The sequence below is a fragment of the Tiliqua scincoides genome, chromosome 4, assembly GCF_035046505.1.
Source record: "Tiliqua scincoides isolate rTilSci1 chromosome 4, rTilSci1.hap2, whole genome shotgun sequence".
Classification (NCBI taxonomy): domain Eukaryota; kingdom Metazoa; phylum Chordata; class Lepidosauria; order Squamata; family Scincidae; genus Tiliqua; species Tiliqua scincoides.
This window is the reverse complement of record NC_089824.1, coordinates 32,266,716-32,284,571: the sequence shown is the minus strand read 5'-3', so window position 1 is coordinate 32,284,571 and position 17,856 is coordinate 32,266,716. Positions and strand designations below refer to the sequence as shown.

The 17,856-nt window shown below is 42.7% G+C and overlaps 1 protein-coding gene across 1 annotated transcript in view; it reads left to right on the top strand.

Annotated features, from left to right (window-relative positions):
• RALYL (RALY RNA binding protein like) overlaps positions 1–17,856 on the top strand; it is a 153,487-nt gene that overhangs the window by 83,300 nt on the left and 52,331 nt on the right. The window contains exon 2 of the mRNA XM_066624402.1: positions 16,513–16,588. Coding sequence (XP_066480499.1) covers positions 16,513–16,588 — 76 coding nt within the window. The remainder of the gene's footprint in view (positions 1–16,512; positions 16,589–17,856) is intronic.

The window sequence follows — 17,856 nt, the reverse complement described above, 5'->3', positions numbered from 1 at the left end:
GTTTATATGTAATAGTGAGAGGTCTAGTTTAAAGAAAGAGAACCAGTGTGAGAAAACAACCATGTCAGGCTCATTTGTGAAGCTCATCATAATGAATGCTACTTAAATCTCTGCGCCATACCGATAAACATTAGCTGTTTGGAAAAACGTAATCTGACTGATAAATAGCTTGTATAAGCGGTTTAAAGCTTCCCTGACTATGATCAGAGAAGTAATGTCCTTAAAATTTAACATAAGTATGAATTGCTGCAGCTGTATGTAAATTGGAAGTACAAGCTGAAATTTATATACAGAGCTCAGAATAATTGGCTTTTCCCAAACAATTGCCTTTAACAAACTGACACCTGCATGACTGAAAATAACCAAGCTTTGTAATGGAAAACTCCCTAGAGAATAGATAGCTGAAGCAGTTCTTTGTAGTGAGCTTCTAAATAATTTCCCATTTCTTAATAACATTTCCAACCCAAGTGACACTTGGAAAAGAAAGTGTCTTGGCTGCTAGCTCACAAAAATACAAAATGTTCAGTGACTATTTTTAACTTTCAGTACAGTACTGCTTTGGGAAGACATGGAGTGTTTCATGGAGATCTTTGAGAAGAGGACAGTCATGTATTGGAGGTGTTATGGAAATAGTGGACAACCGCTATGTAACATTTTGCATAGGTGAACAAACATCTCTGTGCTGCCATTATTGATTTATTCTCTGCTTCACATTTTCTACGTGAAGATCTACTCCAGAATGAATTGATTCATCCTGGCCGTTGCTGCAGTGCTATGCTACTTTGGGAAGCACACAAGGCTTAGAACCTTGTTGCTTGAGGGAGTGCAGAGAGCAGAAGCACTGAAGGGAGTTGGGAGTTAGAACTGGAGCAGCAAGGAGTTAGAGCAATGAATGAGATGGCAGACAAGGATTCAAATGTAGATGCAGGGAGGAAGCCGGAAGCAGAACGGAGTAAGATCGAGTGAGAGTGTTCCTTTCCTAGCTTCCTCCAAGCCTTTATTGACTTTCAAACACATGATGCAATACTGATAAACTTCTAGCTACAACTGGCTGGCTTCTAGCTAACCACAACACATTCCTAGATAATGACCACTTAACATCCTGTTGTTTACAGCACTGGGCTTAGAGACTCAGCATATTTCCAAGGCTAGCAGAGTGTGCTCTGCACAACATAGGCATTCCTGCTGTTGTTGCCAAATATGCCAAAGCATTTCAAAGCCCAGTGCTTCTGCTACTAATTACTACAAGCCGTGTTATATGCATTGTAATACTGATTAACAGCCCTGTCTATTTAGCTGGTGCACCATGGAACACGTGTTCTACCTGTGCTCACTGTTGCAAAAGCGCCAAAAAGCACTTTGTGATAGCGCTACTAGCCTTCACGCTAGCAGGAAAGCGAAAAGCTTCCTGCTGGCACTGGTGGACACAGCAATGCCCACCAGTGATGGCACAGGGTAGACAGATTAGTCCCCAGGAGGTGAGTGGGATTAGTTGCACCAGCATGCGTCGTATCCCTCTTGCCAGGCCCAATCCGCCTGCATGGATCAACTTGAACTTGCATCAGTGATATCTCTGGCACAGGCCAAGTTGACCCATAGTGGCTGCTGGGACTTACCCAGGTACAAAGGGGCAAATGTCCCCTTACCCCAAGGAGACCCAGCAGCCGAAATTCTCCCGTGGGATACAACTTAGGGCACAAGCCTAACCAGGACTACTCAGAAGTAAATCCTATTTTGTTCAATGGAACTTACTCTCAGGAAAGTGTGGTTAGGATTGCAGCCCTAGCCTGCACCAACACTTCTGCATTGTCATGCAATTTCCTCAATAACCTCAGATTTAAAGGGTGTTTTTTCCCCTCTTTCTCATGTCAAGGAACATAGGGTAGCATCTCTTGTCTTTCTCCATTCTCCCTCATCATAACAACCCCATAAGGAAGGTTGGATTAACTGCCCCATATCACACTGTGACCATCACAGCTGAGGAAAGGAACCTTGCTTTCTTATTCTATCACTTTAACCACTACACCATACTGAATTCTATTGACATTTGGTTAACTACCAAGGTGCTGTTTAACATATGTACATGAAACCACTCCAAGAGGTCACCTGGAGATGTGGAGTTGAGTGTCACCAATATGCTGATGATACTCCTCTTTCTTTCCCTGTTCCATCACATAGCTGGGAGGCCATGTAGGTTCTGGATTAGCATCTGGAATTAGTAGTGGGCTGGATGAGAGTAAACAACTTGAAATTTAATCTAAATAAGAAAGAGGTGCATGTGCTAATCTAGCAACAAGGATTCTTCCTGTTTTGAATGGGGTTGCACTCATTGTTAAGAATCAGGTGCAGAGCCTGGAAGGTGCCCCTAGACCCAGCTTTGCTCCTGGATATTCAAGTCTAGCAAGGAGTGTGTCTGCTCAGCTCAGGGCCAGCTAGTGCACCAAGTAGGTCTTTTTTGAAGAAGTCAGACTTGGTCACTGTCACACATGCCCCAGTTGCATCCGGATCACATGATTGTAACATACTTTACTTGCAGCTACCTTTGGAAATTGTCCAGGAGCTTCAGCAGATGCAGGATGTTGCTGCGAGGCGGTTGATTTGGTGCCATTTATTTATTTGATTTTTTTAAACCCTATTTTTTTCCCAGATGGGCACCCAAAACAGCTTCCAAAATACAAATAATTAAATATAAATTAAAATAATACATAAAACAGATGCATATTAAGTAAAATACAAAGATTAAAAAGCAACCAGCAAAAAGCACTCATAATCCAAGAATAAAAGCGCAAAAGCACATAAAATATAAATTAGGATCATGTCACCCTTTTGTTGCCTCCCCTCCTTTCCTCAAACCACCCCTATTCCACCATATCTGCACCATTGCAGCATCTGGCCTGTGGCCATTTGCACGAGTGACCCCAAAGTGCATGAGAGCAGCTCTCCTTGTATGACACTGCAGTCTTTTATGCACATACAGTGACAGTCCAAGAGTTCCCCTGCCTAAGTGGCCCATAGGATTGTGCCTTAATCATGTGAAAAACAGCACATTCAGAGTTCTGTGCAAATGCTGCAAAACATTTCCTGGGTGTGATCATCTTCCTAAACTCCCACTGTTCAAAGGAAGTTAAATGTCCCTGAAATCGGGGGGAAATTATGATCTCTTTCACCTTTCTTTCTTCTTCCCTCAGAGGTGGCTTTTGGGTAGCTTCTCAGATACTTTTTAATAGATAATAGCAACCTCTGTGGGAAGAGATAATTGCAATTCTAGCCTGCAGTGGTAGTGGCAAGCAGGCATTCAGCTGTGTTGACAATTTAGAATGATAGCATAACTAGCTTAAGCTCAGACAAATGCAACTCCTAGGATTAATGGTGTCTGTATTCCTCTCAGACAGTATCCCAAAGGCTTGGACTGACACAGTTTGTCAATCAGTTTGGACAGTGACTTCTTGTCCAAGAATTGGGTGATATTGTCCCCTTTGCACATAAGCACTTTTTTTATTGGTGCCTTTTTCATCTTGGTCTTATCAACTGCACATGTTCACTGCAAGGTCAACATTTTGACCATATACTGGCTTCTCCTCTATACCTACTGCTTCCCTTATGTTTACAACAATGTCTGGTTAAGGATATCTTGTTAGGGATATCTAATACAGCTGTGGAGGAAACTGGACAAGATAAAATAAGCCTGGTTCACAGGCTTGGGGCTTTTAAAAATTGCTGCTGTTACTCTTTTACACTTTTTAATGTTTGATTGCTATTTTTAAGATGTTCTTTGTGAATGTATTTTTATCTTGTTTTTAATGGTGTTTTTAATTGTGTTTTTTGTATTCTTTTTAATTATTTTTGTAAGCCGCCTTGGGTCCCTTCAGGGAGAAATGTGGGATATAAATGTGGTAAATAAATAAATAAATAAAATAATCCCTGTTATACACACACACACACACTGACTATTGTTATATAACTCTGTAGTCTCATAAACTTTTCTTTCTTATTTGGTGATGGCCAAGATATAGTGATATCTGCTAGCTTAAATGTCTTGAAAAGGGGAATCGTGGTCTTTCAAATGCTGCTAGTCATGATGGTTGCAGGCCACCACTAAGTTAAGAAGCAGTAAGACTCTAAATACCCATTCCAGGGGAGCAGCAGTGGAGAATGATATGTTTGGGCTTGCCAGAGATATCTAGTTGGAAACAGGATCCTAGATTACATATATCTTCTGACTGACCCACCAGGACTCATCTTATTTCTTAGGTGTAGTATAGTACAGCATTTCTCAAACTGTGGGCTGGGACCCACTTGATGGGTCACAAGCCAATTTCAGGTGGGTCCCCATTCATTTCCGTGTGTGTTTTATTTTTAATATTTTAGACTTGATACTCCATGTTATGTGACTGCATTTGGGAATGTTACAGATCTGTCCTTTTAACAGGCTACTATGCATATGCCTTTAACAATGATAGTCAATGGAACTTACTCCTGGAAAATTGTGAATATGTGATTGTAGCCTTTGGGATGTTTGGGAAATTTTTAAAAACAGATCAGGAACTGCTTGGGAGGGTTAGGAGGCTTCTTTTTTATTTTTAATAAATTTCGAAACACATATTTATTGTAAATGTTAATTTAATTAATTGATTTGATTTTGCCGTGCAAAACCCTACCGTGCAGGGTGTTTAAAATTTCCTGCTTGATTATGTCAGTTCCAGCCATGATATCACTTCCAGGTTAATGACATCACTTCCGGTGGGCCTCTACAGATTGTCATTCTAAAAAGTGGGTCCTGGTGCTAAAAAGTTTGAGAACTACTACTTTTAGCAGTTGTGCAAATCGTTTGTTGTAACAACCGTGCACTGGTGTTCCTGGCCTCTGTGCTGCCTGGGGTTGGGACTACAGAATGCTGCCCCCCCCAAGAAGAGAATATCATGCCCCCACGGGGCTTTCTGAGGGCCAGAAGAGACTGCATGTGGCCTCCACTGGCTCCCTCAAGGCCTTCTGAGGCCTCTAAACTGCCTAAAACCCACTTCCGGTTTTCATCCAAAACCTAGAAGTGGGATTTAAAGGCCCTCTGAAGGTCTCCATATGATGGCCGAGGAAGGTGGTGGGGGGGGAGGAAGGCGCCGCCAGCACTGCAGGCATGACACCTCAGGGCATTTGCCTCCCTTGGCCCCTTCCCCACATACACCAGTGCCTCACGGTTTCATCACAACTTGTCCTTAATGTTTCACTTTCCTATATAGTTCTGTCCCCCTTTCATCATTGTTATGAAGGAAGATGATAGTTGACTTTATTTCACTGTTACTACTGTACTCAATTTTCTCCTCTTGTCAGGATGTCAGTCTTTATTGTTCTTCCTTCACATGCTGGTGCAGCAGCTGAATAGTGAATTGTAGCTATTATAGTTTTAAAAGGCTCTTCTTTTTATTTTTGATTCACAGCACTAATTAGTTTAGGGGTGAGAAAACTTTCCTTTGCACAATTGACACTTATGTTGAAAAACCCAGTGGGTAATAAAACTTTTATTACTGTATATAAATCTTCTTATAAAAATGACTGTTACCATTTTTAGAATTATGACAACTGTAGAATAGAGTGATGGAATATGGCGTGGATTTTTCCTTGTTCAGTGCTAAAGGATGGAAACAACCGTGGGGAGGATTGTGCGGTTTCCACATGCAGATAAGATTGGGCAGCATAACCCTGGAGAAGCGACTGCACGTCACACAATTTGCTGTTGTGTGAATCAGCAGTGTCAAAATGAAGGCACCACCAAGTGATCCATTCAGGGGGTTGGGAAGATGGAATTGGACTGGGGAGTTGAATAATGAGACAGTAGGATTATATGGAATTACATGGAAGGATACCCCATTTAAGACCTGTGTTGGCACTGAAGCTTTTCCATGTTACCTGACAATAATTAATGAATAAGAAGAATATTTATATATTGCTTTTCAACCAAAAGTATGAACTTCACAAAGTGGTTTAAATAAATGGGGTCCTTATCTCCAAAGGGCTCACAATCTAAAAAGTTGCAGAAAAGGCACCAGCAGCAACCACTGGAAAAGGTGTCGTGCTGAAGTAAAAAGGCTTACATGCTCTCCCACTGCTTAATATAAGTAGGCACCAATTTAAAAGGTGCCCTTTTACCCAGTTAGCAGCGTCAATAAAATTGAAAATGTGGAGACTCAGCTGTATGTTTGATGTGGTTCTGGGGTGAAACTATAGCCCAGTGATAAAGCACAAGCTTGCATACAAAAGGTCCTAGGTTCAGTCCCTGGTGTGTGACTGCTATAATGCAGTGTAGACAAGGCTGGCGTAGATGGACCTATCCGCTGATTTAGTAAAGGCAGCTTATGCTATTTCGAACACAATATTTGTAATATCCACTGTTTATGATCTTTAGTAGGAGCATATTACTTGCTGAGCTAACCATAGAGGCTGTGGTTTTCCTTATGTTATTTACTCATTAATGTTACAAAGAGCATTTGTAAGCACATGATTTATTCATTGGCCCTGTGTGTGCTAGAATTTAGTGTCAACCATACATTTAGAAAGCTGTATTTTCGTGTTCTGTGTGTCAGGGTGTTTTGAATGCTTTGAGGGAGGAGAGAATTAGTTACTAGCAGTTAATATATATGAGTGTTGTTTACATTGAAAAATGGCAGTATAAAACTGTCTGCTTTGTGATTATCTTTGGCAATTAATTTGTTTCTTCATTATAAATTTTTTCTCAATTATGACTGAATACCTGTGAAACTGGAGAGACTTAGGCCAATGAGCACTACGGGATATTTCATTTCATGGTACTTACTCTTGAGAATCAAACTTTGGAATGCTTTAAGCCATTTCTGCCCAATGTTGCGGATACACAACCAGGATCAAATGTGTACATCTGTGGGCTTGTGAGAATGTGATTGTTCTAATCCTGTGACTGTCACTTATACATGTTTTCCATGTTCATCTTAAAAGGACATACAACGGGACTAACCAGAGGAGTGTGATGAGATTCATCAGCTTGAGGCCCAAAACAGACATGCAAAAATCATATGAAAATCAGTAATTCTCACAGATGTATCCCACATTTGGATTCAAAAGCTATGTGGGTTTCCTCATCCATCAGTTTTTCCTCATGGGATAAGCGGAGTTCCTTTTCCATTTATTAATTCATGAGTTTGGAATCTTCCACATGGGTTTTGAACAACTGCTTTCAAAATTATCCAGTTGAAATTATCCAGTTGAAAATTATCCATACTTGGATAACAGTTTTGAATCCTCAGAGGAGTTGAGAAAGCATCCTAGACTGTCTCCCAGGGAGAGTTTACAGGACAAGGAAAAGCAAACCCTCAGGAAGAAATCCTTGCCCCTTTCCACAGTTAAGTGCTGCTGGGATATGTGAAGATACAGGAAAACAGCCAAAATATGGTTGACATCGCTACAGGAGGCACTCTAATGCCCCCAGATTGTTGTGAATGGGCATGGTTGCAAATCCCATGTGGATTAGCACTCAAGGATGTGATTTCCCATAGATGTTCTGCATGTTTGGGCCTTAGTGGATATCTCTTCTCTCCAGCCTATGTATGTCCACCCCTTTCACCTCCTTGAAATTCACTCTGCCCTTGCTAGAATTTAGTGGTGGTGCTGCCATGTTCCTGCCATTTGGAAAAGATATTGGGCAATAAGAGTAAATTAGATGCACATCAACTGAGAAGTATGTCCCAAAGAATTCAATGGGATTTACTTCCAGGTAGATGCATATAGGATTACAATCATAATAACCAAAGAGGTTTATGGTGTACCGCCCTTCTCTGTGGGGTTAGAGGGTTCATGTGGGCCTGTTCTGGCCACCCACTGAGCCTTGATGAAACCAGCAATGATGATCCACTGGGAGCTGTGGAGTCAGTGTGGGCCAAAAAGAGTTGGCTGGTCCAGGCGATTGGGAGATGGTGGAGGTACAGGAGATGGGAAACCTCAAAGATAGCAGGCACAGGGGACGAGAGGAGGAAAAAGGAAGAGACAAGTGAAACGAGCAGAAAGAGAGAGAGAGAGAGAGAGAGGAGGGGAAAACAGTGAGACAGAAGGAGGTGAGAGCTAAGGAAAAGTTAGGAAAGGGGGGAGACAAGAAGGCAGAGATGCTGAGAGCACATCCCTTTTACTTCCTGCTTTGTCTTTCTCCACCTTTCTATCTCCCTCCCACTCTCATTCTTGCCATTTCCTCACTTCTTTCTCATCCCTTCTTCACATGCAACCCCCCAAATCCCCTCATGCAACCCAGCCCCAAAATCCCACCCTTTCTTTGCCTGATAGCTGGCAACTGACGCTTCGCCACCTTGTCTGCTTCCTCCCCATCTTCCAACTTGGGGGGGGGCAATTTGGATTACATCCAATCAGACTGTATCAGACATAAAAATTGTCATTATTAAGAGTATTTGTATACCACTTTTCAACCAAAAAAAGTTTAGACTGCAAAACAGATTATTGAGGAACGAATTTTTTTTAACAGGGTAGAAGGAGACACTTTAGGATCTGTTGTCCTAAACTGCCAGTAGAGGTAGGATACAAGCTTTCATGTAGACATGAAGATTTATGGTTAATCCCAGGAAGAAATTTCTTGTCTTAAGCAATGGCAACAAACTGCCTAGAGTACATTTTGAAGAAATAGGTTATATAAACTTGGCCTTCCTTTTGTTTAAATATAGCATAAGTATAATGCATGTAGATTTGAACTAAATTATCTGCCAGCATGTTCCAGTAGTAACATTTGGTGATTCATACAAGTTTGGCCTGAACCTTACAAAAATATCGGTGACTACAAAACAGGAGCAGAACCAGTGTAGACATTGGTTGCCCTGTTCTGTTTTTTTGAATCTCAGATGAAACAGGCAGGCAGTCTTGACATCTTTTTGTAAACAACATGTCTATTATCATCCAGAGCTGAAAAGCGTAATAGAGGGTGCTTGTCCAGTACCTTCCACTGTGAAAATGGTCCTTACTGACACCATCCATTAGATAACGAATAATACTGGCAATTACACAAGATCCTACTTTAAGATGTGCTGACTCCACTGATTATGATTCATCACACACTGCAAGGATGCAGATGAAACACACCAACCACTTGTTCAATGTCACCGTGAAGCTGAAATATGGTTAGTGTTGTATGATGTTCCCTTGTGAACCTTTTTCCCCCTCACTGAACAGTTGTATTAAATCCAAAATCCACTTTTCTAGTTATGGGACTAGTATGTAAACTTCCCTCATTGCTGAAGCTGTTCACAGCTTATCTAGACACTGCTTGTCTTCAGAGTTGGGCCAGAGGAGAGATTGGGCAAGAGCTTCCACCTATTGGAGGTTCCACCAGGCTGAGCTGACCCCTGACCTGTCTGTACTGTAGCATTGGTAGCACACAATCTGCTATCGGAGGCAGGCGAGGCACATCAGGGGAGCCAGCAGGGCTTTGTCCCAAGGCCTCCAGTTACCAAGACTGCAAGTATTTGGGAAAGAACCCGCAGAAATCCAATGCATTGATTCAGTATCAGACCTTGTAGGCTGGATAGCCCTTTCTGCTATGCTGCTCCTGCAACCTCAAAGGGAGCATATTTCAGTGAGAGACCACTTGTTTTTGATGTGTAAGCGTCCATATTCAATCCCTTGCATCTCTGGTTGAAGGTTTCAGGACCGTGAACTTGGAAAGCTGAACCAATGGTTGGAGGAAGAGAGAGTAGTTGCACAAGATATGCTTGCTCAAGTTATTTGCAACATTGATTTCTGTTCCTACAGGTAGGGAATGAAAGAGAATTTCTTCGGATGGAGAAAAAGAAATTGTATCCACAGTATAGTGACATAGTTCACATAATGGGCCTGTTTCATTCCTTTTGGGAACATTTAACAGAAGAGGTAGCCAAACAAAGTAATGTGTAATTCACACTATCTCTCTTTCTGTGTGGGATATTAACAATAGCCCTTGTCTCAGTAGAAGAAAATGACAGAAGCCTTCTAATTACTTCCACCAGAAGAGAGAATGCAAACACAAGACCAAACCATGTGATCAAATTATTTTTGTGCTATTTTGGAAAGTACATTGTGTGGCAGAGACATTCATTATTTTACAAGCAATGACAGTTAATTTGAGTTTGGTGTTATTTTTTCTGATACCTTTTTTTCTGCTTCTGTTGCTTCTAAAGGTTTGGGACTGAGCTTCAAAGACAACCAAGTGCACACAAGACTAGAGCTCTTAATAAGACTTTTATTACCTTTCCTAGTCAAGGTATTCAGGGTCCATTTGTGTCTTCAACCCTATTTTAAGAGAAATTTTCCCTTGAAGGTGTGTGACAGTGACAAATAAGGAGTACATTTTTTAAAAAAACTATTCTTAATGTAATATACACCTTGTTTGATGTGACCAAATGTTCGTACATCTCTTATTTCCAAATTACTATTTATAATTGTGGGGTGATGGATGGAGGCCTACAGAATATTTTCAGTGCACACATTTTTGTTTAATTTACTGTCCAAACCTGTCCCCCACCATTAGCACCAATGCAACCATGCTAATGGAGCGCACGTTGCACCCCATGGTGGTGGGGGACAATCAGATATCCAGCAGGAGGTAAGTAAAAATATTTCTCACCCATTTTGCTGGTGTATGTCCAAGGAGAGAAAAGGGGTGGGGCAGCTTGAGAAAGACAGGATAAGATATGGCACCTGTTGGTGCTGCTGAGATCCACCCCTCCCTCCCCAATCCCTGCCCTCTTAACTGAAACTCCCCCTCCCTGACCTTGATCCTCCACCACCAACTTACTGGTGCCAACAGAGGCCTCAGGAGCTACTGCCGCATGCATTATGCTATGCCCCATTTGTTCCCAGAAGCGCACAACAGTGGCCCAGCTCTTGCACCACAAGAAAATGTTCTGCCCTGCTGGAACACAAGTTTCAGCAGTAGAGGGCAGCCATAAAATTGGACCCTTAGGATTTAATTCAATGCAGGATGTAACTGAGCAAAGATTTGTCATGGCAGAATCAAACCGTCAAATTTACCAGAATCTTGGAGTTCCAACATATGTATGACAAAATTTTTATGCTGTAACTCTGGATTCAAACAAATTTGTTTATCAAAATTTGAAATTGGCTCTGGAGTGTGGTTTGGAAACAGGTAAAAATCAGGATGAAAAATTCAGTTGCATTCAACTCTTTTTGAAGAAAAACTCAGGTCCCCATCTTACCCTTTCCCTTCCCCATCAATGGAGCCACACTGTCAGGTTGTACACTGCATCCTATGGGGAGCAGTCCTGGAGATCTTCCTCTGGATAAACTTCCAGCACTGGAATGGATCTATTCGAACCCACACCAGAAATTTTGCTGGCACAAGGCAGGAAGGTGGACTGAAGTCCAGAAGGGAGAATAGGATATTGGTGGGCAGCACTGTTGCCTACACCACCCCCTTCCAGCTCTCGTTTTGCCCATTCCATCCCATCTCCTCCCCTACCTTGTTCCGCCCACTACCTGCCTCTCTCCCACCCCATGTGCTGACTTTCTGGTACAGGGGCTATAGAGCATCCTCTGGTGAGTCGTTGCCACCACTCGTCACTTGTGACAGCAATCTGCCACGTTTGTGATAGCCATGAAGTGCCTTACATCACCAGAAGTAGCATTTTGGCAGTATAAGGCCCACTTAGGGTCAGGCTGCACGTTACAAATTTCATATGTAATTGTAGTTTTCTTAACATGTAGATATGTGTTAAGAATAGCACAATTACATATGAAATGTAATCCTAAACCAAATCCAGCAAATCCTAAGCATGTCTACTCAGAACTCATGGACTACTCATGGACTCTTCGCTCACAACAGGAGAGGAAACTGAACGCTTTCCACATGCGCTGCCTCCGACGCATCCTCGGCATCACCTGGCATGACAAAGTTCCAAACAACACAGTCCTGGAACGAGCTGGAATCCCTAGCATGTATGCACTGCTGAAACAGAGCCGCCTGCGTTGGCTCGGTCATGTCGTGAGAATGGATGATAGCCGGATCCCAAAGGATCTCCTCTATGGAGAACTCGTGCAAGGAAAGCGCCTTACAGGTAGACCACAGCTGTGATACAAGGACATCTGCAAGAGGGATCTGAAGGCCTTAGGAGAGGACCTCAACAGGTGGGAAACCCTGGCCTCTGAGCGGCCCGCTTGGAGGCAGGCTGTGCAGCATGGCCTTTCCCAGTTTGAAGAGACACTTGGCCTACAGTCTGAGGCTAAGAGGCAAAGAAGGAAGGCCGACAGCCAGGGAGACAGACCAGGGACAGACTGCACTTGGTCCCAGTGTGTAAGGGATTGTCACTCCCAAATCAGCCTTTTCAGCCACACTAGACGCTGTTCCAGAACCACCATTCAGAGCGTGATACCATAGTCTTTTGAGACTGAAGGTTGCCAACTAACTACTCAGAAGTAAACCACATTATAGCCAGTGGGAAATAAATGTCAAGGTACCTCAGATCTTTCCCTTAAGAACATGTGATGAATCCTTAACATTAAAATGTGCAAGGGTATAGTGACCCGGTCAAATGTCTATGGATGGAAAAAAATGGAGAAAAATATGGAAATGAATGCTGCAATCCCAGGGATTTTATTTTTTTGTTAAGTTCACAAATACTGCATTTTTTCCCAATGTATAGCTTAACTTTAGAGATTACATAATAAAAATTAGTGACCTGAATATTAAAACATTGTGGAAGGTTTCATTATAATAAAGGTCACAAGATAAAATTTCCATCGTAATTACACAGTGCAATCTCCAAAATCCAGATGGAAGACTTGCACAGGTAATAACATACCACAATCATTTCCTGCAGTATTGAGAGAATTACCGGCTGCTATTATTTACTCTTTAAATAGATACTTTTGAGAGCATCTCAGATGCATATTTAAAATCGAGGGAGAGGTTAAACCTATTAAATAACACATTTTTCTTGAAACTTAAAAATGCAGTGTACTGAGTGGCAAATAAATAAAATAAGCTCGAAAGCTCATGATTGCCTTGCTTTGTTGAACCAAATATTCCTGTGTTGCTTGTATAACAACTTGGTTGCTAGTCAGTGCATTTTAGCTGAGCCAAATTGATTATGAGGACCCCAAGAAATTCAAGAAATGCAACAATTGTACATTTGCTTATCTAGTCCAGCTCCACTTCACACCAGCCCCTGTTCCTTCTTCTCCTAATCTTCTCACTTCCACAAGTTTGAGAACAGAAGCATGTGGAGGAGATGAGAATGATGGTCTAGAGCAGGGGTGTCAAGACCCAGGGACCAGATGAGACCCACGGAAGCATTAGGGAGGGCACCAGGATGAAGGGAGGGCACCAGGGTGAGGTCTCTTGTGATCTGGTGTGCTCCATGGGGCATTTGGTGGGCTGCTGTGAGATACAGGAAGCTGGACTAGATGGGCCTATGGCCTGATCCAGTGGGGCTGTTCTTATGTTCTTATGTTCTTATTTTATCCAACCCTCAGTCTCAAAGCTACTGAGTAGTGCATGATAATTGGGCTCTCCCATATCTTGAAATATGATCAAGATGTGCATATTTTTCACTTCTCTCATTTGCAGCTAATGTGTTCCTAAGCAAGAAAAAGTCCTTATTTCTGGTTATGGCCTGTTTAACGACACCACTTCCTGCCTAATGACATCACTGCCGGCCCTCAGCAGGCATAATAAATTCATTTGGCCCACTGTATGAAAGGAGTTTGACACTCCTGGCCTAGAGAGTCCCCAAGAGATGCTCTAGGCCAGTGCTTCCCAAACTCCTACAAGGGAGTTGGGAGCACTGTAAGTATGTGTTGGATGGGGGGAGGCAGCAATGTGATATCCCCCCATCCATTGTGCTGGGGGGATGGGGGGATGCTGGGAGATGGGATGGGGGTTTTCTACTTATCTGCACCAGCGCTGCAGTGCTTGGGGGTCCGGGGAGATGCCCTCAGGGCTGCTTGTGCTTGCAAATTATTTTAAAAAGAAAAACAATAGGCACTTCCTGTTTCATCGCAAAAACCGAAAGTACCCCCCACTTCTTAAAGACTTTTGCAAGCAAGGGGAGCCCTGCGGGGGGCTCCCCCAACCCTCCCAACCCCTCTAGACTGCAACACTGGCTGCAGGTAAGTGCAAAACCCCCTCCTATCCCTGGCAGTAGTGCGATCCTGGGGATTGTGTTGCTGCTTTCCCACCCTAAGGGACAGGTGCTTCCCTAGCTGGTAGGGTATAACCCATCAGTTTGGGAATCACTGTTCTAGACCATGATTGTCATCCATCTTCCTCTTCACACTGCCTCTTTAGAATTGCAGGAGAAGCATCTGCTGCTTTATCTGTCTACTGCAAGCTTATTTGGGGGAAGGAGGGCTATCTGTCACTATATTTATGCATGTTTATGCGGAGAGGCTTGCAATTTTGTGCAGCAGGGTTATGTGTGTGATCCTGAAAAAAACCCTTCCTTTTAGGCACTGAGTGGGAGTATTGCAGCCTGCTTTAAAAGAGTAATTGGTAACTTGCAGTAGATACTTTTCAAGATCACTTGAAGTTATCTCTTACATCTTTAAGAACCATGTTCTACTCACTATCATCACAGCTTTGTAGGACATTTTCAGGATCACTGGAGTAAGTGTGATGGTAATAATGAAAAATCCACTCTCAGTTAGGGAAGGTAAGCAGAAGGGAGTTCAAAGCACTGCTGTAGTTTGTGGGGAGCACCAGCTGCCTTGATTAAAAAAAAATTCCAGTTGTTCTTGGTCTTGGAATAAGCTCTTTGTCTTTAGATGGAGACAGTCATCTCACAAATGAAAGAGCCAGTTTCCCCCCCCCCCAAACGCTAGATAGGGCAAAGCAGTTCTGCAGGTGGGATGGCGCACCCACCGGCTTTTTTGTGTTGCTAAATAATGCCCCTGATGCAGAATGAGCCAATCTCCTCTCACCAACACCATCCTGCAGCCCCCGCTGATCTTTCCCACCCCAGCAGCCCCCGACTCGCTAATGGTCCCACCTGACCATCCAGCCCTATTGACCTCCCCTACAACTTTCCCTGGCCCACGATCCTGCTGGTTACATCTCCTGGCTGTTGAAATGGCAGGAGGCAGGACCCAAGAGGAGTGAGGTGAGAGGCCAAGAGGCCAGCAGTGATGGCGGGCTGCTTTAGGTGGTGGCGTGTGCCAATCCACCAGACCCGGATTAAAGCAACTCCAGTGAAGAGGTGGAAGAGTGGCTGTAAGAGGGACAGAGGAAGCCTTTCAAGGCTTACCAGACATGCCTCTTTCACACCTTTGAGAGAGCTAGACAAAGGCTGATGGGCAGATGACACAGAGCTTCAAAACTACTACTTTATTTTAATAAAGCCTAATACAGGACATGATGTGGCAGGATTTGCAGGACTTGTCTTTCCAGTGTACAAAACAGACCCATGAAATTTTAGCATGTGGAATGTCTGCTTTCTTGGAATCTCAGAAAATGTTTGCATATGGGGCATTTGGTGGGCCACTGTGAGATACAGGAAACTGGAGTAGATGGGCCTATGGCCTGATCCAGTGGGGCAGTGTGCTTTGTCACTTGTTAAAAACCAGTTGCTGTGCTTTGACAATTTTAGCACCTTGTCAGTGTGCCATGAGATGGAAAAGGTTGACAATTGCTGGTCGTCAGGAAAGTTGAGAACAGAACCTGACTCAAGTTAAAATGTAAACTAACAATAACAACAAAATTGAAACTTTAAGATGAAATGGAGGGAAAAGAAAGAGAAAGCCAGAGTTATTGATCTGTGGGTCAATGTAGCAGTACTTTTATTTCGTTCAGTGATAGTTTTTAAAGTAGACCAAAAGCTAAAGAAAGGCCATCTAGAAATGAACAAGTTTTTATTTATTTTATTTTTTTACTTTATTTATATCCCGCCTTTCTCCTTGAAGGGACCTAAGGCAGCTTACAACAACAATTAAAACACACATTAAAAACATAATTTAAAACAAGGTAAAAACATTTTAACAAACAGACATCTTAAAAACAGCAATCAGATAAAAAGTTTAAAAGAGCAACCAGCAGCAATTTATAAAAAGGACCCATGGGCTGTAACCAGGTGTTAAAAGGTGTAAAAGGTGTTTTTAAAAAATGTTGTTTAAAAGGCCAGGACTCAGAAGGCTTGTCTGAAAAGAAAAGTCTTCAGGCCTTGCCAGTTTTGAAGAAAATATTTGACTGATGACAGAAGAGTAAAACACACAGTTTTAGAAGTTCAATATATTGTTTCAAGCAACAGAGAGAACAGGTGAAGCCTCAAGAACAAATGAATAAATGAGAAGGAATTGAAGAATTCATGAAAGAATGAAGTGAGCAGAAAAATAGTGAAGAGCTAAAAGAAAGTAAAATTGTTTTTCAGTCGTTCATTTACACAGCAAACAGCAATTGGAATGTACGTGTAGCTACTTCCTCTTAATTTCATTTCACAGATTATTCAGTGTGATGACCCTGAGCACTACATTTTAATTTACATTTCAAATATGTTTGATTTTCAGACATCAACATGGCAGGAGAACCAAAACCATACAGACCAAAACCGGGAAACAAGCGGCCACTTTCAGCTCTGTACAGGTAGGCTGATCCCCTAACATTTAGGGACAAGATTTTTAGAAAATGTTTCTAAGTGCTGGTGAAAGATTCAGATTTGAATATATATCTGTCTTGTAGTTCTTAACACAGGAACCTTGCTAGAAAAAATGGTGGCAACTTTATCACGTGATCCTGAGAAGCTCTGTGGTGCCTTAAACCAGTACAATAGCTTCATCCTAAGGTTCAACCCATCAGGAATGGCTTTAGGGAAATTGTTCCCAATCAGGTCCCACATCCAAGGCGCCCCATGCTAGGGCAGAGAATGCATCGCTCACAGTTGGCACTTCACAGGCAAGCCTCCATGCAGAAGCATCACGAGGCCAGCACAGCAAGCAGAGCTGTACAGCTGGAAGACCCTCCTGCCGGCCTCTGGCTCCAACTGGCCCAAAATTGGGCAGTTCAAAAGCAGTTGGCAGTTCTCATCACTGTCAGCCTACTTCCAAGTACCACATTTCATCCCAAGTGCCTTTGGCCTTGGCCCATCACTCATCATTGTGAGTAGAGGAGGCTGGGCAGCAGGGGGAGGTGATGACCTGAGCTCTTGAGTTAAGGAAGTGCTCGTGCCCCCTCCCCATACAAACACTGTATCCTCCCCTGGTCCCTCACCACTCTGCTGCTTGAAGCAACCACTTCTGTTAACCTCGTGCATGGGCCTGCACTGATTGTTTCCATTTTCAGTTGCTCTTTCATAATGAAAAACAATATTCTGTGACATGTAAAGGGCTGATTGCTTATTAAACCAGGTTTCTATAGCCTAGCCCTAGACCAGCAGTTCCAAATTCTCCGGGAATTCAGGAACTGGGGTAAGTGGATGCAGGAGAGGGGCAAAGGCAGTGATGCAATCACCACGATTGCTTCGCTTCCAGGGCCAAAAGGGTTTTTTTTTTACACTTACCCCTGATAGTGCTTGCCCCCCAGATGGTATAAGGAGCCCATGGACCCCTCTGCAGAGCTCCCCAAGCCTCTAAAAAAAAGCAATTGTGACCCACTTCTGGTTTGCAATTGCAAAGAGGGGGCAGAGATGGGAGCCTAAAATTCATACAATTTTTCTTTATCTATACTTTGCCCACATACATTGTTTTCAAATAATTTTGCAAGCTTTTTCAGCAAGTTACGTTGTTTCAAACACAAGCACAATGTAGCCTGCAACATTTTTCATCGGGTCAAAACTAAAACTGATAGGTATGTAGGAGCTCTCTTCCTGAACGATTCCTGGATGCTGAATGGCAGTTAGATAACTTGTGAATAAA